The 22,628-nt window shown below is 36.9% G+C and overlaps 2 protein-coding genes across 4 annotated transcripts; both read right to left on the bottom strand.

Moving 5' to 3' along the window:
• Positions 1 to 5,103: 5,103 nt before the first annotated feature.
• irf2b (interferon regulatory factor 2b) lies at positions 5,104 to 15,845 on the bottom strand. Of its 2 annotated transcripts, none has more exons than XM_060884560.1 (9): positions 15,644 to 15,845; positions 13,519 to 13,611; positions 12,605 to 12,704; positions 12,267 to 12,443; positions 12,072 to 12,106; positions 11,529 to 11,649; positions 10,438 to 10,584; positions 9,082 to 9,125; positions 5,104 to 7,060 (listed from the first exon to the last, which is right to left on the bottom strand). In XM_060884560.1, exons 2-9 carry the CDS (start codon positions 13,603 to 13,605, stop codon positions 6,749 to 6,751), a joined length of 1,023 nt encoding a protein of 340 aa, XP_060740543.1. In that variant the 5' UTR covers positions 13,606 to 13,611; positions 15,644 to 15,845; the 3' UTR covers positions 5,104 to 6,748. The 2 variants fall into 2 exon arrangements, with proteins under 2 accessions (XP_060740543.1, XP_060740542.1); XM_060884559.1 differs by lacking the exon at positions 15,644 to 15,845 and adding an exon at positions 15,312 to 15,590.
• A 773-nt stretch (positions 15,846 to 16,618) lies between these two features.
• Positions 16,619 to 22,371, bottom strand: casp3b (caspase 3, apoptosis-related cysteine peptidase b). 2 transcript variants are annotated; one of them, XM_060885039.1, is made up of 7 exons: positions 22,235 to 22,371; positions 21,350 to 21,428; positions 20,682 to 20,812; positions 20,461 to 20,589; positions 20,118 to 20,293; positions 18,405 to 18,522; positions 16,619 to 17,872 (listed from the first exon to the last, which is right to left on the bottom strand). In XM_060885039.1, the coding sequence occupies exons 2-7, from the start codon at positions 21,421 to 21,423 to the stop codon at positions 17,643 to 17,645; spliced, it is 858 nt and encodes a 285-aa protein (XP_060741022.1). In that variant the 5' UTR covers positions 21,424 to 21,428; positions 22,235 to 22,371; the 3' UTR covers positions 16,619 to 17,642. The 2 variants fall into 2 exon arrangements, with proteins under 2 accessions (XP_060741022.1, XP_060741023.1); XM_060885040.1 differs by having other exon boundaries at positions 22,281 to 22,311.
• Between the last annotated feature and the right edge of the window lie 257 nt (positions 22,372 to 22,628).

Here is a 22,628-nt window from a genome sequence, read left to right as displayed (position 1 = left end):
TATAAATGATTACAGTCCTACAAATAAATATAAGACTAAATAAGTTTTTCTTCTCAGTTCAGTTCCAATACATTCATACACATCCCCTTACATGTAGCACTAGACCTAAAGTATATATTCGCATGAGCTGTATATGTAGCTGTATAGGATGTAGCTGTAGCTGTATATAAAATAACATGTAATCGTCTTGCTGTGAAAAGACTGAGTCCACTAGGAAAATTACTTCTTTTCAGATTTATTACAGCAGTTTTCCTTACAAATTATATTATTGACAAAAAAACTTTTATGTATACAGATCAAAATTGTAATCTATATTCATTTACAACTTCACACTTTTCTTACTATTTGGTATGTTAATATTCCATATTTGCTTTATTGGCAGTGAGTTAGCATACAACTCCACAAGGTTGTGCAAAACTTTATTATTCATCTGTGTCGTCTGAGCACATGGTTCAGTTCGTTAGGCAGTTAATAGTTAAAAGTAGTTAACATGGACAATATATCCTATCAATATATCAATATATGACTTTCTTAGGATTCTTGAATTATTAAATATTAGAGATATTGATTTTTTTTTATTCTTTAAACTCTAGACACTTGTGTGTTAACATTTTGTTGAAGGGTGGTGTATGGAGTGATAATAATCCTAATAATTTTCAACATTTGGTGTACCTTTATGCTACACCATATGTTGAAAATTATTAGGATTATTATCTCCAGGGTCGGGGTTCGATTCCCGCCTCCACCTTGTGTGTGTGGAGTTTGCATGTTCTCCCCGTGCCTCGGGGGTTTCCTCCGGGTACTCCGGTTTCCTCCACCGGTCCAAAGACATGCATGGTAGGTTGATTGGCATCTCTGGAAAAAATTGTCCGTAGTGTGTGATTGCGTGAGTGAATGAGAGTGTGTGTGTGTGTGCCCTGCGATGGGTTGGCACTCTGTCCAGGGTGTATCCTGCCTTGATGCCCGATGATGCCTGAGATAGGCACAGGCTCCCCGTGACCCGAGGTAGTTCGGATAAGCGGTAGAAGATGAATGAATGAATGAATGAATCACTCCATACACCACCCTTCAACAAAATGTTAGCAAACAAGTGTCTAGAATGCCGGTGGTTGCTTTAGCATTATGATTTCTTATCAGTGGGTCTAATGGGTCAAAATCTCTCTCTCTGTATCTTTGATGCAGTTACCATCATCATTCTATGCTGAAATTCACAGGTCTGTACATTTAGTTGATTGTGTGAGTATTCACATTTTTATTTTACCTACATTTATCTACAAACCTTTATAATGGATAAACTGTGTTATTCTTAAAGTCCCTCCAGGTTTTCACATGTTGTGATATCATAGAAATGAACACAAAATAAACCTCTGCCATTTGGAAGGGTGCTTGCAATCTTTCAAAATGACTTTTTCACAAATTCTTTCCATATTTTATACAAATTTACAGCTCACAATGCTCAGTGTGCTTTCACTGGTAGTAGTTTGTTAGAAGAATCCAATGCTTGCAGTTTCACCAATTCAAGAAGTTTTCGACAAAAAAAAATTTTTTTTGCAAGTTGCATCAGAAATAAAAAAAAAAAAAGCTGCAGAACGATGAAGCGTTTTTGCCCGCAAAAATCATAAGAAAGTAAAATGAATGCAAAATTCTGGAGGGAGTGTTTAAACTACTCAGCAGTTCTTATTAAATGGTTACGTGTTACATAAATGTCCAGGGATGAATATGAATAATGTTGGTTAGAGTAATGAAATGTTATACACATTCCAACAGACCCCTGGCAAGTAAATATGAAAAGCTTTTGTTTATGCATCAAATCAGTGAGCTAACAAAATAATTTCTTACAAATCTCTGACATGGAAATGTAATATTACAGTAAAAGCTATATGATTTATAGATAATGTATAATTGAATGCTGAACTATTACATTTATAATAATAACTAAAATGTTATTGTTTGAAATCAGTTACAGGAGTCAGATACTTAAGTGCATTAAATATTGGAGTCATTACTCCCCATCCGCCCCCCCTCACCCTGCCATACCACCAGAGGGCACTATTTCTCATAGTTCCTTTGTTGTTTTACTGATTTCCTGTGCAAAACCATATCCTTTAAGTCCAGAAAAGGCCACCTTCACCTGACTGGTCTATGGCTACAGTGCCCCATATACAGCTATCAGTGATGCACTGTGTGTTTGGACACCTTTCTATCATCTCCAACGTCACTTTGGAATTAGACCAGATGGGCTAGCCTTCAGTCCTTACATGCATTTAATGAGCCTTGGGTGCACATCACCCTGCTGCCAGATCCCTTGTTTTCTTTTGTTGCACTACTTTCGGTTTATTTTAATAACTGCAAAGCAGGAAATCCCCATAAGACTCGCAGTTTTAGAGGTGCTCTCATTTGGCTATCACAATCTGATCAATGTCACTAAGATCCTTACACTTAGCATTTCTCCAGCATCTATCACATCAACATTCAGAACTGACTGTTCACTTGCTGCCTAATCTGTCCTACATTCACACGCATGCTCACACACTACAGACAATTTGGAGATACCAATCAGCCCAAAATGCATGTCTTTGGTCTGGTGGAGGAATCTGGAGTACCCAGGGGAACCCCCAAAGCATTGGAAGAACGTGCAAACTCTGTGCACACAGGACAAAGGTGGAAAGTAACCCCAAACTTGAAACTGTAAGGTATATGTGCGAACAACAATGTCACCATGACGCACCCCCCCCCCCCACACACACACACACAATTAATAAGTTATTTTATTAAATTTTTTTTTAAATTTGTTATTTCCCCAACAATAACTTTTGTGCAGTGTTTCTCTTGTGCCAATAGATGGTGCAATAAAGCAGATATAAAGGTGAATGGGGCCACTAATAACAGGCCTAATAAACTATATACATAGACTTAAATCGTAATCATAATAATATATTCTGTAGCCATTACATATAGACTTTCTAATGTCAGAATATGTACAGATGAATAATACAAACATTCAAAGCAGCAGATAAAAAGGTAGAAGGAGACAAGAAGAAGAAGGAAGTAAACCACAAACCACTTTCATAATAAGATTTGTGTTTACTTATGGGATATGTAATTATTTGCCATGCAGTTGACAAGGTGGTGTAGCTGTTATTAAGGTTGTGAGTGTGGGTCACCAGCTAGCACGTTCACAGCCCGAGAACAGCAAACCAAAACCAAAAGGCAAGGAGCAGGCCAATGCTTTCCTTTCTACCTAGACACAGATGCACCCCATACACAGACTCGGAGGTCAGATCATATTTCACTTGCATCTGTCAGTATCTCTGATATGCAAAAACACACAGAATGAGTACAACGATGAATGAGAACAAGAATGAGAACAACGAACCTGCCATTATACTCATTAAGGAATGCAGTTTTTTACACAAAGGATTTGTACGGTCAAAATATACCTATCTAAAAATACCTCCAGCATATGAATTATGTCTATAAACAATCTTATTAGTTATCAAGCCATCAAGACATCACGGATTTCAGTCACAGCTGTAAAAGCTCAAGGACTGTTAGCTGGTTTCTCTTTCATTAAGATGTGAAACTCCAGCAGGAAACAAGATGGCAGCTTAAAATGTGTTCCAGTTTCAAACAGGACAATGACTCCTTCTTCTACAATAACCATCAGAAACCCTTTTCCATTTCACTAAGATCCAATTCCACAGATGTCTTTCTACTTATCCTGTGTCTTAAGCTTTTCTTCATTCCCGTCCTTGTCCTTTGCATTTGCAAACATTTCCAAATTTAAGGGAAATTAACGTTAAGTCGCGTATATCAACTTTGTTTCCCAGTTTGGCAACAATATGGTGTGAGTTGATGAAGTCCAATGAGAATTATTTCAAAACCTTCTTATATATGTGTGTGTGTATATATATATATATATATATATATATATATATATATATATATATATTCATTCATTCATTCATTCATTTTCTACCGCTTATCCGAACTACCTCGGGTCACGGGGAGCCTGTGCCTATCTCAGGCGTCATCGGGCATCAAGGCAGGATACACCCTGGACGGAGTGCCAACCCATCGCAGGGCACACACACACACTCATTCACTCACGCAATCACACACTAGGGACAATTTTTCCAGAGATGCCAATCAACCTACCATGCATGTCTTTGGACCGGGGGAGGAAACCGGAGTACCCGGAGGAAACCCCCGAGGCACGGGGAGAACATGCAAACTCCACACACACAAGGTGGAGGCGGGAATCGAACCCCGACCCTGGAGGTGTGAGGCGAACGTGCTAACCACTTTTGGTCGTTTAGTATATATGAATCGAACAGACATTTCAAGCATAATGTCTAATTTGTAGGTAAAATACATGAGCATGTAATATAACTCGAATTCAGAAACAGTGATTTTTTTTTGTATATTTATTATCAAGAAATTCTTATTTTACACAACATTGTCTTTGCATATAATTAGATATTCACTGATCCACAGGATTGAGAAACCTATAAATGTGTATAGAGACACATTTGGTTAGATGAACACACTTCCATGTATAGTCACACACAAGGGCAGTAAAATGAACAAGTTTTTGCCACCTGTTTAATTTTCTGCATTTGCACACTGTATTTGATTTGTTTTGTTTGGTATCTTAGCACCACGTAATGTCATTTTGATGTGCTGCCAAAATTTACAATAAATGATTGTAATGAGGATAATAAGAGACTTTGGCATAAAGGTTTAAGATAATGTGGCTCATCTGGCTATCTATCAGAGGTCTGCTAGTAATATTGTTGGGCAGTAAGTAGTAAAGCTGAGTGCCTGTCTTACAAAAAACATCCACAAATTTACAGAATACAATCAAAATGTGAAAAGATCCTTATATCTTCTTGTGATGTGGTTATTAAGGTGCTGGGTGCAGTTCAGTTCACCCAGAAGCACTTAGATGATTTGTGAGATGTATAAAAGTGTGACCTATAAAAAATATGAATAAAGTCTTCTCCTGATCAGCATCAATGAATTTTTTTGGAGAAACTAAAACCTACAAGTGCAGTGAACACTGTGTCCTGATATGAAAAAAAAACAAAAAACCCTGACAGGTAATTATACATTTGTATTATCCACAAATAAATGTAAAAATATATAAAGTATAAAACACATTTGATGATGACCTAGACCTAAACCAGTGACCTGAGAAGAGGCATGCTAATATAGGGGAAAATGCATAGGATTTCTCTTAAGCATAGAAAATCCTTACAGGACTCATTGATTTTGCAGTTACTGCTGGTGAAGGTGGGAGTAACAGATGTTGAGGATGGATACTATTACTTTTTTCCAGACAGGCCTGTGTGAGCTGCAAAATCTACACATTTGCTTTTAAGGTTGTAGCAGGTGAGGATGTGATTTGGCACAGGCCTTCACTGTAAAGAAGGGGGAAAGGGAGAAGGGGGTAATAGTTGATGCAGGACACCTGAACCTTGCTTTCTGTGGTGTGTGTGTGTTTTCTGTGCTTGAATTCATATGCACAGAGAGCTCAGTGGATCACAAGCACATGTAAATGGCTAAAGGGGGGGGGTGAATTTGACCCAGCATACTGTAGACATGTGCTTCTCATGTTCCCGGTCTAGTTGTTCCCAAAAACTCTTATGAGGTTATGGAAAGCCAGCATACGACTGGACCGACTGACTCCAGCTGCATCTCCACTGTCTGTAATAGTGTATAGTGAATACCAATCTGTACTTACAATAAAAAAGTCAAACCTGCCTACCCAGGTTTGATTCAAAACAAGGCACTGCATAACTACTTGGAGGTGAAGGTGAGGTGTATTCACAGAGATGTGCACATATGATATAGTCACCTCAAAACTAAATATAAGGTCCAAACCACATCCCTATTTGCTACAACTTTTAGGGCTTGATTCATGAAACACTATATTCTGATTTTAGAATCTACTATCAAAGACGCAAAAATGCAGAAAACGACTTCAGGGGGCAAATGCTTTTTCACAGCACTGATAATTAAATTTGTTTAAATGTACATTTATATGTACACACATACAGTAGAAAGCAAAAATATCAATGTATTGAAAAAAAAAATAAGTGCCATTTTGCCATTCAGAAAAACATCCATGAATCAAAATTGATTATACAGGGCAAAAATGTAAATAGCCACCTTTTAAAAATCCCTTAAGACACAACAATATATTAAACAATGTCAGATTTTGAGATACAAAAAGGTTACCTTTAAAAGTGCTTTCTTTGATGGATAAGAGACACAAACTAACAAATCCTTTCAGAGAAGTGTGTATCCACACTCATGGTGCTATAGAGACAGAAAGAAGGCCACAGATAATCTCATTCAGTGCTTTTTTACTATAAGGTGCTAAAGCTAATGCCTCTGATTAGACATCATGACTCTCCTGTATATACACATCTGAAACGAGTTGGAAACAATGGCAATGTTGCTGTCTCTGTACTAGACCGCTCCCTGAAATAAAAACCTGGACCTGCACTGAATCCTGCATTTGCCCTGCATCATGTCTTATCTCATTCATGGCTTAGATGAACTATTTAGCGAGCCACACATTACCATCATCATCATCATCACCATCAGTTTTGCTAGCTGTGAGATCATCAATAGGTTCGTGTTGCTTAGGTTCTTTGATCCATGTTAAATTTCAGTACAGCCTCAAATGAAGCCAGGATCAAGAAAAGGCAAGGGGTTTCAGTTACTGAGGTGGTTTTCCTTAGTAACTCTTGACAGATTTTGATACGTCTGAGGTTTTCATGATGACACTGGCCCGTTTTTCGTGGACAGGAGGTTTGCTGGAAGCTGCTGGGGGTTGTGATGGAGAGTGAGGTGTGGTCAAGAGGCTCCATGGTCCCCCGGTGTTATAGGGGCCATGAAAGGCAGTGGACGTGGTGTCCTGGACAGCTGTAATCCTGAAGTTGGGCTTAGCGATGAAAGTGGACATGCTGGGTAAAGATGTCCGCATCGTGGAGGTGTCCAAGGCTGGCTTTGCCTCTACATGATGATCCCATACAAGTGCTCGCATATGCTGTAGAAGAGAAAATAATGCAGGTTGATAACAAATCCAGGAAACCTACTGTTTTTGTGACCTTATTGATCCATGACCCATTCATCCATCCACTCACCAGGTATTATCCATACATAAATAAATCAATGTAAATCTTTGATCAAATACTATACAGTTGAGTCAAGACAAATGGCAATAATTTGATTCTATTAGCAACTTATAGAACAAAAAACAAAATTGCTCTTTTCCTCATCTAAGTAGATCTGATAAATGTAACAGCATAAATACTCTGGTCTGTCTCTCTCCGATATGCCCCAACAATAAATCACCAAGCCACTGAGAAAACCATTATACAATTGTAAAATAGCTTGGTTCCTTTACAGCACTTAAATCCCTTTAACAATGGCCCATATGGTAAACAAACCATATTTGCTGGTGATAAAAATGTAACAAATTCAGTCCTCAATTCTTAGCACAATTACCAATCACAAAAGTATACACTCCATATATACTAATATACTATATACTCCTATGTACTTGTTAAAGTTGAGATTTTACTTCGTAGACTTTTTGCCACGTTGGAGCTCTGCATGATTCATCTGAGCAATGGAATGTAGAGAAACCCACACTACCGCCTGTCCATCCTTACACACCCACACACTCTCGCACACACATGCAGAGATATACAAACATTCATTCACACATAAATACACACAGACCCTACATGCATGCACTTTTGCACACAACCACTTCAGTGACAGTTACTCTGTTTTGTCCAGACATATATACTCATCGTGATTTTTCACTACAGCATACTAAATGACAAACTGCCCAGTTGACTGGGCTTCCATTAAAACTTGTAAATGGTGCAAGGAACAAAATACAACTCCACTTGAACTTTTCCGCTATTAATCACAGCTCCAGTTGTTTTCGCTGTAAATATTATTTCCACCATGTCACTATCTCCACACTGCAGCTAACTGCAAACGTAAATCTGCTTCCTGAATGCTTGTAAATCATCCCTGAAATGACTGTAAGTTAAAGCTGATAACTCCCATTTAGCTTCACTCCATTGGTTAGTGTGTGTCTGTACCACAAAAGGGGAATTACACCTTTTTTTTTTATACACTAAAAGTGATACTTGACACAAAATAACATGCAACCTGAGGCTGTAGTTTTGAAACCCCACATCTGCCAAATGTACACTCAATCTAGAAATCTGAATCATGCTCCTTTCCAAAGATTAAACACTCTAAGCTCCATTTACACATTTACACCAATCAATAGAAGGGTTAACAGTTACAGTTTTCATGTGTTTTGGCTTAAATATATGGTACCTACAAAGTACCATATTAATAATTAATAAATGAAGCAATAAACTGGATGTTAGTTTTTTCAACACCAGTTCTTGGACGTTTTTAAACCTGCTATAACAACGTCACACTACGTCTTTTTTTTTCCTACTTTACTTTTCAGCTTTGCATGACAGGAACTGAAAATACAGGTTAAGCCATAGCCTTAACACGCTGCCCTCAACAGACACTCCAGAAACTCCACTGTGTGGTCTAACTTCCTAAACACAATAAAGGGAAGTGTGTAAATATGCATCCCTATTAATGAAAAATACACTTACAACTCAGCCAATTTAACATTACTGCTTATATTATATTATTAGAACCATTAGAGCTGATTAGAAACAGCTGCAAGTATAATAACAAAAAAAAGCACAGGCTCGCAAAACCGAGGCCTAAAATATGCTACAAAGGCTGATTTGACTTTTTTGGACAGATCCTGGATCAGCTCCTATGAGTCATGCCAGTGTTTTTCACTGATGCAAACACGTGCCTGCAAGCATTACAGGAAGCAGACAACAGGGAGGGAGCAGATTATGGGCAATGCTCTGACGTCATGTTAAAGAGGCAGTGCTACATTTACTTTGTTGCAAAAACTATTCCCATCAGTCTGATTCATTGTTGTTGGATTGATGCCACTACTACAGACTCACAAACCTTTGTGTTATGAAATACTAGTCTTGCACATACCTCTTTGGAGTCATCTTCGCTTTGCACGCTGTCAGTGTCGCTCTCTGTACACAAAAAGTAAGAGAAGAGAGAAAAGCAGAGAGAATAGGCACTGATTACTCAGGGATTCCTGAAAGACAGGTTGCACTACAGTACAACAAAAGCACTTCCGTGTCTTCTGACACATAAAGGGCTTCAAATTTTCCACACTGGTTAGGGAGATAAGCTTAGTCATGTTCAGTTGAAAATTAGCCAATATGATCCTTCACGAAATCACTCTCACTGCTAAAACAAAGATGTAAACACATCCCCGGTATAATAAGTCTTTTTGTTAAGGTTAAATCGGTTGTAAATTACTCAGCTTTGATTAGATCATTTAAATTTAAATCTAATGCTCTATCAATCTTTATGTAGGTAACATAAAAATGCAGATTTATTTAAACCTTATGTAAGGTTTAATGAAGTAAATAAGGAAACATTTTTGCATGTTTTGTGTTGTCGGTTAAGGTGTGTTTGGCACATCTTATCAACGTCTGTAGGCGTGGCATGAAGCAGACAAAAAACCTGTTTGAAGTAGTTATAAACACTGTAGCCACAGAGCGTCTGAATAAGCAGCTCAGCGCAGAAGCCCCACCTTCTAACCTTTGCAGGTTTGTGAGCTGAGAAATTCATTGGAAATACACACCTGTATGGTTGTTGAGTTTGAGTTTAAGTTTAATATCACAACCATCTCTCCCTAATTATTCCAATAATATCTATGTGTAAGCAATGACGTTATTATGCTGCTGCAGCAGCGAAAGAGCTCCACCAACATAAGTGATATGGTGAGTGTAGATTACAAATTAACTCTGTTATGCCAAGGGTCGCTAGCAATAAGCAAAGGACCAGTGACCTTGGTTAGAGTACAGCCAGGTAGAAGTTAACTCTTATGGCTCTTAAATAAAAATGCAGAGCAGAGCAGGGAGTAGAATAAGGATGAATCTCTAAGGAATCTGAAATTTCATAATCAAAATGTTTGTAATCTTTATTTTAAACAACAAAAAAAGGTTCATTCGGTCACCTAAATACACACTAATTTGGCCTCCTCTACTCGTAAATGTATTATTATTAGCTGTGCACTTATTATTATTATTATTATTATTAATAATAATAATAATAATAATAACAATAATATAAAATAAATAAAAATAGTGGTAGTGGCTTATTCCTAAAAAGTCCTAGAATATGAACGACATAAATAGGAGAAACATACAACAAACACAAGAGTCACAATTTAAATTTAGTTATAATTACTGAGTACTTTTCAGCTCCTCATGCCTTACTCCAGCAGTAGACAATAGCAGAGACTAATCAACACAAAGAGAAAGTGTGTGAAACCTCCGTATGAAGACATTGGAGAGATCTGAAGGGGGTAGGAGTGGGTGGAGCTCACGGCCTGCTCCTCGTTCTCTGTCACCACTTCAATGGTCTGACACACGTCCGGGATTATCAGATGGTCTTCGGAAGGACTGCGACTTCCAGCTTCTGTGGAAGAGAAACAAGGAAGAGAGAGTAGATATGAAGAACATGCAAGGGGGAACTAATGATGCACATGTGCGCATGTTTGTATTTATGTATATGGGGGAGTGAGGCGACTATCTTGGAGGAAGTGACACAGACACCGACACAGACACCCTCGTTCCAGATATAAAACAGTTAATGGAAGGATGGCCGAATAGCATGGATAATTAAATTGGCATTTCCTTGTAAATAGTCTGGTGAAGGCAAACAGGCATAGAGTCTGCTCTAATGATTCTGCTTTCTCTATCTCATGGACTCTGACCCTGTAGGCCTATCTGATGGGAAGCTGAGCTGTACTGATAGGAAAACATTAATCAAAACAAAAGTTATAAATATATAACTGAAGACATAAAAATGTAGGGCTGGATTCGTTGATGCTCAAAAGAAACAGATTTCGACCAGATTTGCAAAACACTCCCTTTATGCAAATGTCAGACTTTGTTCAAATCAAAGTTTAAAGCAAAGGTGTAAAATGAATGAATGTCCTTGTGTAAAAAAAGAAAAAAAGGATGGAAAAAAAGCATAGAATAATGCTTTTGTATTTTCATCGGCTTGGGAACCTTGCACCAGAAGAGTGAGTCACACTACTGAAAACAAGCCTAAAATAACACACATTATGCTTTGGTCATTCATGTTGTTTAGCCCAGCTTTTATTTATTTATTTATTTTTTATAAAAAGTCTATCAGACATTAGTTGTGAATGTCCCAATTAAATTAAATAAAACCTTGCATTAGATAATTGACTCTTGAATGATAAAAGAGTTCATGGACTAGGAGGTTCTTCCAGTAAAAAGCACAGTAGAGATCAAACTGAAATATCTTTCTAAATATAGCAGAAAAATGCTAGGTGATGTACTGTGTAGGTATACATGTGTGTGTCTGTTTGTTTAGGGGGTTGATTTGTTTACCTCTTTCTGTGCCAGTGTGATCTACTTCCTGTTTGACTGTTCGTGCTCCTGCAGCTCCTGCAGTCCTTGTGGAGCCATTGGTACTCTCCCAGGCAGAGGAAACAGTGCACTGCTGCTCCTCCTGCCACACACACACACACAAACATTCAAAGTTCAGTCAGACACAAAAGAATCTATCAACAGTACTATACTATAAGACAATTTTATATCATATATATCAAAAAGTAATATATTGTATATCAGATTCAGATTACAAACAAAACCCCCCTTTTTGAGGGATCCTTGAGTACTATAGCTATACTATTGGATACTAAGTATTAAATGGAGGCAATACGACAAGATCGATCGAATCATGTTTTTGTGTAATTTACAAAAATCTGTTGCATTAGTATTTTTCACTGCAGTTACTAATGTAACGGTCAAAATCACTTAAAAATTTATTTGAAAGTTTGATGGATGATTTTTCACATCTGCTTGTTCACATGAAAATTCTCTACATAATTCTGCCACTGCTTACTGCATCAGTAAATGGCAGGAACTTACCTTTACTTTTATGTCTTTATCTGGTCTCTTCTTACCTATTAAACAACAAAATCTATTCTGTTTATACCATCATTTTATTTCTTGCATCAAACATAATATGGTAAGGAAACACTGTTTAAAAAAGGACAGATTGTTTATTTGCACTATAGGCTCTTTGAATGTGCACTTGTGTTGAAGTCTGGGACAGATACTAACCTCTCTTTGACTGTCTTTCTGTTGCCGACAGCATCTTGTAAACCCTAAAGGCATTTGTTCCTTTTTTGATGCTTTTATCTTTCACCTCCTCAATGTCAGGCAGGGAGTTCATAGCACAGCGAAAGTTTGCCTTCCATGTTTTGGGGTCAGGCTTGTCCACCCCGGGTTGGTATTTGCCTAAATAATAAAGAATGTTGTGCACACAATAACAAACGCAATATATTATTAATACGGGCAAGATGCTGGTTGATGTTTAAGTCTTTTAAACAATGAGTGAGTATGTTATCAGTCAGTGTTAAAAGTGATGGTGTTTTTGGCAAGACTATATGTATACTTGCCTGTGTGTATGGCCCAGTTTCGAAACAGAGGTGCATCTTTCTCCACATCCCAGCCATGCCGTGCAGCATGCATCCACGGAATCTGAAAGATTTTCTTTTCCTACAAGTGTGGGGATTTAAAAAAAAAAAAACACATTGCAAACGTTATGATATGGTATGTTTGTGTGTGTATGTGTGTGTGGGGGTGTGTCTGCCTTTCTGTCCTGTGCTCATGTGAAGGTGTACTCAGCAAATATCTGATGAGTTCAAGGTAAACAATCATAGACACGCATGAATTTATTACAGATGCATGTATCAGGAGGTAATTGTTCAAATTGTTAGTTCAAAAAGGACAATTACAGAGAAAAGCTGACAGGTTCCTATTGCATAATTGCACTGGGTTGTGTAGCAATAAGATTTTGTGATAAATTCATGTCATAATACACTTTTTGAGCACAGCCAGTTTTGCATGATAGGTTCAGGGTGTGAACTTACAATCTCACGACAATAGGAGAGGACAATATGATAAATATTTTTCTTATTGTCTTTTAGGCAAACTGACTTTAACAGTTTGATTGCTAATGTTATATAAAAAATACAAATACTTATGGATGAAATAATAAGTAAATGCTAGATTTTTATAATAAAGAATGGATTCCTTCTGTTCAGTTAGATATTTAATTTAAGGTCTTCTATTTAAAAAAAAAACCTACTGAATTAAAAACATTTTTTTAAGTATCATTCAATTGTTTTTAAGGATGCTCCTTCTGGTCTGCTGGAGATTTTTTAGCAAACTTATATATTGTACATATTGAGTCTCAAAAATATGATTTTTTTTAACCCCATTGCTCAACATTATTTATTAAGAATGATGAAAAGGTATTTTCCTATGTTTTTCAAGGAATACAATACCCTATCCTATTAGTAGTACCTACCCTATTAACCCATTTAAGTCCTGGTATTTTACACGAGTTTATCTGTTCCTCCAGCCATGGTCGCATACGCATCCTCTCCACGGGCATAGTGGCCTATGGAGAGAGAGAGAGAGAGAGAGAGAGAGAGAGAGAGAGAGAGAGAGAGAGAGAGAGAGAGAGCAAAAGTTAACTGGATTGTGTAATCCTTAGACAGTTCCTGTCATCTACACTTCTGCAGCAGGCTTACATTTTTTTTATTTCTATGCAGGAAACAAAGCCAGGAAAAAGTCAGAAAGAAATCAGCCTAGTAGATTACTGCACTTATTCAAATGGTTTATTGGAAAACAACTGTCTTGAATGGTCTAAGTTTCCTAACTTGTGCAATGCACTCATGTATCTTGAAACACTGAAACACAGTAACACAAACATGTAAAGTTGATACTTATCTAGTGAGTATCTTAAAATCACAGGATGCCTTAGGCTACTTCATGCTTTGTTTTACAAATTACATAGCCTGTCTTTGTGCTTTTCGTGAAGTTATTCTAAAATAAGATATGGTGCAAAATGAAAAATAAATAGAAATAAAAACTGCATAGAAGTCCTTTTATTTCCATCTTAAAGTAAATATCTGCCATCACCAAAAGGCTATAGAAACACTTGACTGGTACTATTTTCTGTTTTTTCTTCATTTGAATATTAAGGGTAAGCCATGTACTGCACAGACCTGCTGTATCCCAGTGATCTCTTTAACAGAAGTGAATCCCATATCTGAACGGGCCAAACGTTTGGAAGTAAAACCTCAAAAATCAACAGATGTATTTTTTCCAAGCAAGTAAAAACGGTAATATCATTACCAGCAATAGCGCAACACTATTGTACAACTTGTCCTTGTGCTCATATTTTATATAATGCAAAAGATTTAGCTCCAGTGGCATCTAGCTCTATATGCCATGTCGGTTGTTGACACATGAATAGCTTAAAAGAAAAACATCTGTAAAGCTGCTTGTTTTAAAACGTACTGCCTGACGTGTAATTTGCATATAGCTCAATATGAACTTCTTCAGAACTCATGACTGATGTCTAGTGCTCATCCTCCATCTCAGTGCTCATCATCCAACTCCAAAGCAGCACACTCAGTATATCAGTGGGTTTTTTTTGATAAATATCTATACGTAAATATAATGTTCTGCCTATTATTTCTTAGTGAATGTTCATACTCATTTATCACACAGTATTCTGTAAACACAATAGCACTGAGCTGTCTATACGCTTCTGGTTGCGCTCTGTATCTGTGCACACACATCCATAAATGTGAACGGTCGTGGTGTTTTATTTTTCATTCTATTTATTACTCCAGAAACAGTTTATTTTACATGGTATAAGGTGAGGTTTTGTCCTGCTCACCACATCTAGCCATTTTCCTCACAAAGCTCTAGCTAATTAGTATAACGATGGACAAAAAATACCAATCGTGAAAAAGTGAAATGAATTTTCTCATCTCAGACTTTCCGAAATTAGTTGTAAAAGTTGTAAAATGTCATGCACAGATAGAGAGAACACTCATATTCAAACAGATCACTAGACTAGACCAAGGCTCGGTACTGAGAGATTATAAATACATGTAAGGTACATGTTACCTGCTGTCATATAAATGGTCAACTTAGAGAGAGAGAGAGAGAGAGAGAGAGAGAGAGAGAGAGAGAGAGAGTCTCAGTGTAAAAACAAACAACAACAAAACAAACAGCATATCCAATACTACACCACAAACAAGCCGACTATATCAGCAAATAGCTTAAAATGGTATTGTGACTTACAGTATCATCGCTTAGCAGCATTCTTACAGCAGTAATTAAAATAGAGCGGTTTTAACACAACACTCTCTCTCTCTCTCTCTCTAACGCCTCAGTTTGCTCTGACCATGAACTGTCAAACTGCCCCCCAAGTGCAAGTTCACCGTCCACCAATCCCTTTTAGAGCGTCAAGTCATTTCAAAAGTGAAAATAACCCCATTCCCAGATCCCGCTGGATGAAAACACTCCAGCACTTTCGATTCTTTGCGTGTCCACAGCGGCGCGCGGTGAAGCTACACGACGCTAACGCGCTGAATAATCGGCCCCATAAATAAGAAACGCGGAAATGGTTTTACCTGCAATTCGAGATTAAATCCGACTCGGAACAAGTCCGCAAATGTGGCCGCAAATGCAGAAGGACTGTTTTTTAATTCGTGTCGAGAGAAAAAACGAAAATTGTAAGCAAATTTTGAGTCCAGAACGAAAGCAAAACAAGTTTAGGAAACGGTGCTTCGTGGAAATCCCCTCCCGAGCTCCTATGTGTGTGTGTGTGTGTGTGTGTGTGTGTGTGTGTGTGTGTGTGTGTGTGTGTGTGTGTGTGTGTGTGTGTGTGTGTGTGTGTGTGTGTGTGTGTGTGTGGTTAAAGCGCGAGAGGGCGCTGAGCTGTGCGTCGGGGCGCGCGCCTCATTTTCATTTTCACTTCCCCGCTTTTCTGGAGAGCCTTAAAGTGAAATCAACCGGAATAGAAACCCAGTACAAAATGACTAATAACGTCAAAATAGACTTTAAAACTGTCATTAAGAACTGTCACTAAATAAAAACTGTTGTTTGAAGGCCCTTCTTACCTGCCATCTATATTTTTGGCATCAGTCTAAACTGGCACAGACTTGCAGGGACATGATGTAGTAATAGGACATTTATTATTATTATTGTTGTTGTTATTATTATTATTATTATTGTTATTATTGTTGTTCTTATTATTATTATAATTATTATTGTTGTTATTATTGTTGTTATTCTTCTTCTTCTTCTTCTTCTTCTTCTTCTTCTTCTTATTATTATTATTATTATTATTATTATTATTATTATTATTATTATTATTGAGCCCCATGGATTGTCTGCAGGTCCTCACTATCTTGCACTCATTTTGGCAAAAGTTAATAATACATGGATTTGACCAAGAACAGCATTAAACTACTCAAAACGTCTTTCTTCTTTAATTCCCTTACATTTGGTATCTTCAGCCATATTCATGAAACAACTTCACCTAGGTTGCTATTCTTAGAATTGCCAAATAGGCTTAAAATTAATGAGATTATTGAGACCTACTGTACTAGTTAGGGATCAAACATTTATTTTTATTTTAAAAACCAACCACAAACACAAGCTAATCAACTTATTAAATCAGTTTTGTCTCAGACAGAAATTCATACATTTATATTTATTTTAGAAGCTCCAACTATTAGAAGCTCCATTTAGGCAGTGGAATAGACACACTGACAGAAACGGATAATAATGTGATGTTGAATGTGAAATGCATCTGAATCTCAGTTATACCAGTTCTGCTTTCTATTCTGCATTAATTATATATATCGCTGTGCTGTGTGGCACAATGAGGTTGTTTAAAGAATAAGAAACCTGATTATGAAATTTGGTTATGAAAGTGGAAATGAAAAAAAATAATAATAATAATTACTGTGCAATAAACAATTGCATACATTCAACTATTGATGTTATACTCCCACATTTTAGTAAACTGATGATTAAAATAGATGTATAGATTAAATAGTATAGTAGAGGCAGTGTCATAATTTAAAAAGTCAAAGTTTCAAAGGACAAATCTAGTAAATTGGAAAATGACTGGAAATGTGAGATGTGGGAAGTGAGTGGAGAATAAAAGGCACAATTAGATCAGAAAACATTAAGGATAAAGGATTAAGACCTTTGTTTACATATTTCTATTAATACATGACTTGCATTGGGGGAAAATGCTGCTGTCCAACATATCAACAAAAAGCTAATCATTAACACCAGACCATATACAGTACGCACTTTTATCTCTGCCACAGTTAGTCCAGTGTATTCATGTAAAGGTTTATATTTATTAAAACAAAGCTTTGTTATTTAGTCCTCTATGCCTGTATTGACAATGTGAACATCATTGTTACTAAAGTATGACATGTTACATGGTGCAGGATATGATTTAACAAATATATACTGATTACAAATGTACTTGAAAATGTAAACTATTATTACATAATGTTGCTGCAGACTGTTGTGCAGTGTGCCATTCAACCATATTACTCTACAACCAAACTCCTAAATGAAATTTTTTATTCATTTTATGTCAAATGATCACTTTGGAAAATACAGCTCTTTGGTCAGCATGGACACAATGCATGGTATTTGTTTCTTGTCACTGTACCCAGGAATGGAGGAGCAGGACTGGAACTCCAACGCCACCTTGCGGTTGACACGTGTCATGAGTTGCATAATCTCCAGCTCACGGCCATACTTAGTCAGCATTTCACATAGACTGGATATGAACCAAGAGCCATTGGCTGTGTTTCTCCAAGCATAATAACCTGTAGGGGGAGTATAAGAATTAACACACACCACACCACAAAGACCTGAATGCATAAACCAGTTAAACAAATCAAAGAATATAAGTGATGTTCACATTCACATCAAAGTGTGCTAGAACACAAAACAGAAATAGTGAACCGAAATAGTGACATTACAAAACATTACACTCCTGTATTCACTTAACATTCACTTAAACAGATCACATGACCATGCCCCCCCAGGCTTTCCCTAGCTTTTGTGTGGTTCCAACCTGTTACTCTTGTTCTGACTTTGCTATGTGTATCTCGTGACATTTGTTACAGTCATTTTTTACAGGACCGGTTGCTTGCACCGGCCTTCTTAATTAGCTGGAGACAAAAGTAAGAAAAGATGAAAAGTAATCAGATCCAAAAGTTGTATAACAATGTAGGTTGTTAATTTATCCTTCCACTACTGAAATCTGTACTGTACATTACAAGATTTGCAAGTTCCATCAGACTAACATGAAGCTGCATACATATGAGTATAAAACATATAAAACTCGTGTCTTACCTGGAGCAGTAGAGTACGCGTACAAGAAGTCTGCTTCGACAGGAATCCTTTGTGTGCCTTCTGAATCACTAACACTGTCGGTCTCAATGCCAGGATCCAAATCGTTTCCACGACAAGCCTGAAAAAATAATAGGAATGTACAGATGTGTTCCTGTGAATACAGTTGTATAAAGTTTATTGCCTGTGGGACTGGATCCAATCACCCTGGATGTGGCCAGAAGAGGAAAATCGACTCTAGGTTGAACAGAAGCATTCATTCATTCATTCATCTTCTACCGCTTATCCGAGCTACCTCGGGTCACGGGGAGCCTGTGCCTATCTCAGGCGTCATCGGGCATCAAGGCAGGATACACCCTGGACGGAGTGCCAACCCATCGCAGGGCACACACACACACACACACACACACACACACTCATTCACTCACTCCAAACACGCAGGGCAAACTCCACACACACAAGGCGGAGGCGGGAATCGAACCCCGACCCTGGAGGTGTGAGGCGAACGTGCTAACCACTAAGCCACCGTGACCCCCTGAACAGAAGCATAATGCAAGAAAACAAAAGAACAAAAGAAAACTTTAAAAGAGATACAAGCTGATCTCCAAGCGCAGCTGGAGTTCAACAGTGTCTGATAAGACCATTCATTGCTTTTTGAGTCACAGTGGGCTCACTTTAAAAAGGCCCAGGAGGACATCAGGTCAGCTCCATGTCTATATCCACTGTGTTTAATATAAAATGGTGATGAAATAAATAAAGATGAATGCCAATTCATGTAATCAGTTTCAAGTTATTTCATATTAAATTGTGGGATCTTATTTTTTCAGGGAAAAGAACCAACAAATTTGCCCACATCTGTATACTGCCAGTGTTACACTATAAGAAAGATTTAAAATTGTAAAATCTGTCTCCTAATAACCAAAATGACACACGGCGACACCCTGAGGAAAGATTTGTTTTCATTGCAAACTCATCAATCTGCTAATCAAACACCTGAGACAAATAATAGGGAATTAATCAAATGGTTCTTTTATTTAACTTTATTATTCTACATTAAAAATGTAGAATCAAACTGCTTGGTGGAGACAAACAAATAAACAACCAACAAATTCATTTAGTTTTTCATTCATTCATCTTCAGTAAGCCCTTTATTCTGGTCAGGGTTTCTATGGATACGCAGTGCATTCCAGGAGCACTGGGCATAAGCAGAAACACTACTGTTCAAAATATGCCACTTTCAGTTATTGCTTACTTTAGATGATTTTCTTTTAATGAATGTTGTGCATAGAATTGACAACAAATCACTTCAAGCGTGTGTCAAGCATGCGTTAAGCTCAAAAAGGATGCCATGAGGTAACATCCATCCATCAATTATCTGTACTCCTGCCAAAACATTGGGGTAGGTGCAGTGCCAAATTGCCTCTAGATCTGAATCACATCTAAATATTTTAATATGTGTGTTAAAAATAATGAATGAATGCTCCTGTACAGCACCTTCCCCTCTGTAAAAGAACACTTTTATATGACCCCAGTATGATATTCAATTTTGGGTCCAATACTGGATTATGAAATATCAATGTGATTATTATACTTGTGCTGTAATACCAGAATGAGGTAAAGCCCTATATCTTGATAAAATAAAAAATTCTATCATCTTCAAATCTAATTAGCACATACAGTATTTGTGTATTGTCATATATTCTTTTAAATTCAGACCTGAATGATGAAGAGTTTAGGTTTGCCAACTAGAGAGAGACACTGATCTCCTCTGAAGAATCTGGCCAGATCTTTCAGCTGCACGAATCCATCTGTGCCGTAGATCACGCCTTCATCCCCGTGACTTAACATCACACACACAAACATGGCCGAATTGCTGTGGTCCTCTTGGGATACTTAAACAAAAAAAAAACAAATACTAATGGTCATAAACAATGAGAAACGAATGGAATGATAAATGTTCTAAAAAAATATGGTTAGTCTTAAGACGTTCAAGACATTTTAGGATTCATCTGGGTTAGAATTATGCTGATTAATATAAGTGGAATATCAGTCCATAAACCTGATTTTAAAAGCTGTTTCATCTGTGAAACACTTTGGTCATTTTGGATCACAGTTTTGAAGCCCAGATCTTGGAAGGTTTTCATTATGTTTGCAGCATCAACATCAGTTCCGTTGCGCTCTGCCATGCCTCCAAAGAAAAAGAGTTATAAAGAAAATTATACCAGACACTACTCATATGCAGCAAATAAGAAACAAATATTGCCTATTTCAAATTTTTACCTGTTTGCTTGGCAAAATTCTTGTTGTTGATGATGAGACATTTCCCAATGTTGGGGAAGTCCATACGGTATGCATCTGAATAATCTGGTGTTTTGCCTGTAGCATGTGTAGTTACAGCTTGAGTAGTCACCCTAAATTAAGTAAATGTAAAATTAAAACATGAAAAAAGATGAGGAGAGTGAATCAGATTAGATTTGTATGTCCAAAATTTCATTGTTTTTTTCTTTACTCTTTATCACTAACATCTAACAAAATCTGCAGCTGACTAAATTGGCAAAATGCTCACGCGTTTATAACTATAACTATATATATTTGTTTAATGAAACAAGTAACTAAGAACTAAATTAGGTTTAAGTTTATATTTTTCTATACGATAAATTAAAGAACTAAGTTTATATTTTATGTAAGATAAATTAAAGAACTAAGTTTATATTTTTATGTAAGATAAATTATAGAACTAAGTTTATATTTCTATATAAGATGAATTATTTCCCATATAAAATATGTGTTAAACAAAAACAAAAACTAAAACGATCTAATAATCAATGTATAAAATCATGCTGAATTACAAAATGACAGGGTACAGCCTCAATACTTTGACACTTTGACCATTTGATCATTAGGAGAGTAGAACTAAAATAGTGTGGTAATTGTGGTAAATGTTTTACGTTTTCGAGTCAATATTCTTGGCATCCACGTGGTCTCCTCCGTCTTCTCTGCCACCATTCTTCATGTCTGACATGGCCACTAGAAGAGCATTAGACATTCAAAACATACTGGTTATTGCAGTATTCTCATTGTGAGATTAGATATTGTTTCTGTGCAAAAGACACAACAACGCCGGAGCTTAACTATGTCCATTTACATTTCTGTCATTTAGCAGACACCCTCATCCAGAGTGACTTAAAATTTAATTCAATTTATACAACTGAGCAATTAAGGGTTAAGGGCCTTGCTCAGGGGCCCAGCAGTGGCAGCTTGGTAATTGGCGTGGCAGATTCGAACTCACGACCTTCCTATCAGTAATCCAACATCTTACAACTTACACTATAATATATTTATTAATACTGACCCACACATGAGAATAATTGTGCTGACTGTCTTAATCACAACCCCATATCATGCTTTGCTACCTATAAAATGTCCCTAAGTATATTTAAAAATACTGATTATTAAGTAGCATAATGTTTTAATTGTCTCTTCATCTGTATTTCCTCTTACAGGACTAACAGCTATCACTTTCTTTTCAGTTTCACTGCTGATCTGCTGTAAGTCAAAGTCAACCAAGAGTCAAAGTTCAAGTTCATTTTTTTCTGTATCTAAAAAAAAGTGTTAGGTCATTAGGTCGTGTTAGTCATGATATTTATGTAAAACATTTTATTACACTATGTTACATATCCAAATAGTCCAAACATTTCCTTATTAGTAACAGCAATGACACTTTGATTAGTTTCTCATTATGACCAGGAGAGATTTAAAAATTACTGCGAACAAAACTCACTTAATGACTAATACATCACAGCTTTCATAAGAATAGAAATAAATCAACTTACAAGACTTTGTCCTGAGATGAGAAGTGAAAGAATAACGCAAATTTACCGGTGTATTTCCCTGAAGCTAGAGCTGTAGGAAACACCGCACCTTCTGTACTAAGCCTTTACTTAAAAACTTTGTGGGCGTGGCTAGCATTTCCGAGTAGGCGTGGCTAGCATTTCAAGGCTTTTCTGTAGTCTTAAAGTGAAATCAACCGGAATAGGAACTCAGTACAAAATGACTAATAACGTCAAAATAGACTTTAAGAACTGTCACTAAATAAAAACCGTTGTTTGAAAGAAAAAAGGCCCTTCTTTCCTGCCATCTATATTTTTGGCATCAGTCTAAACTGACACAGACTTGCAGGGACATGATCTTGTAATAAATCATTTATTATTATTATTATTATTATTA

Source organism: Tachysurus vachellii, chromosome 13, assembly GCF_030014155.1.
Source record: "Tachysurus vachellii isolate PV-2020 chromosome 13, HZAU_Pvac_v1, whole genome shotgun sequence".
In the NCBI taxonomy this organism is placed as follows: domain Eukaryota; kingdom Metazoa; phylum Chordata; class Actinopteri; order Siluriformes; family Bagridae; genus Tachysurus; species Tachysurus vachellii.
Note: the sequence above shows the minus strand (reverse complement) of the source record. Positions and strands in the feature narration are given on the sequence as shown.

Excerpts from the sequence above, each read along its gene's own strand:
- irf2b (XM_060884559.1), bottom strand. The coding sequence starts at position 15,332 with ATGCTGCTAAGCGATGATACT. Across the intron at positions 9,126-10,437 it reads TCCAATGTCTTCATACGGAG|AGAGCGACACTGACAGCGTG; the intron begins GTTTCACACACT and ends TTTTGTGTACAG. Across the intron at positions 7,061-9,081 it reads GCGAAGATGACTCCAAAGAG|CATATGCGAGCACTTGTATG; the intron begins GTATGTGCAAGA and ends TCTCTTCTACAG.
- casp3b (XM_060885039.1), bottom strand. The coding sequence starts at position 21,423 with ATGTCAGACATGAAGAATGGTGGCAGAGAAGACGGAGGAGACCACGTG. Across the intron at positions 18,523-20,117 it reads CTAAACTCTTCATCATTCAG|GCTTGTCGTGGAAACGATTT; the intron begins GTCTGAATTTAA and ends TTATTTTTTCAG. Across the intron at positions 17,873-18,404 it reads CGCGTACTCTACTGCTCCAG|GTTATTATGCTTGGAGAAAC; the intron begins GTAAGACACGAG and ends CTCCCCCTACAG.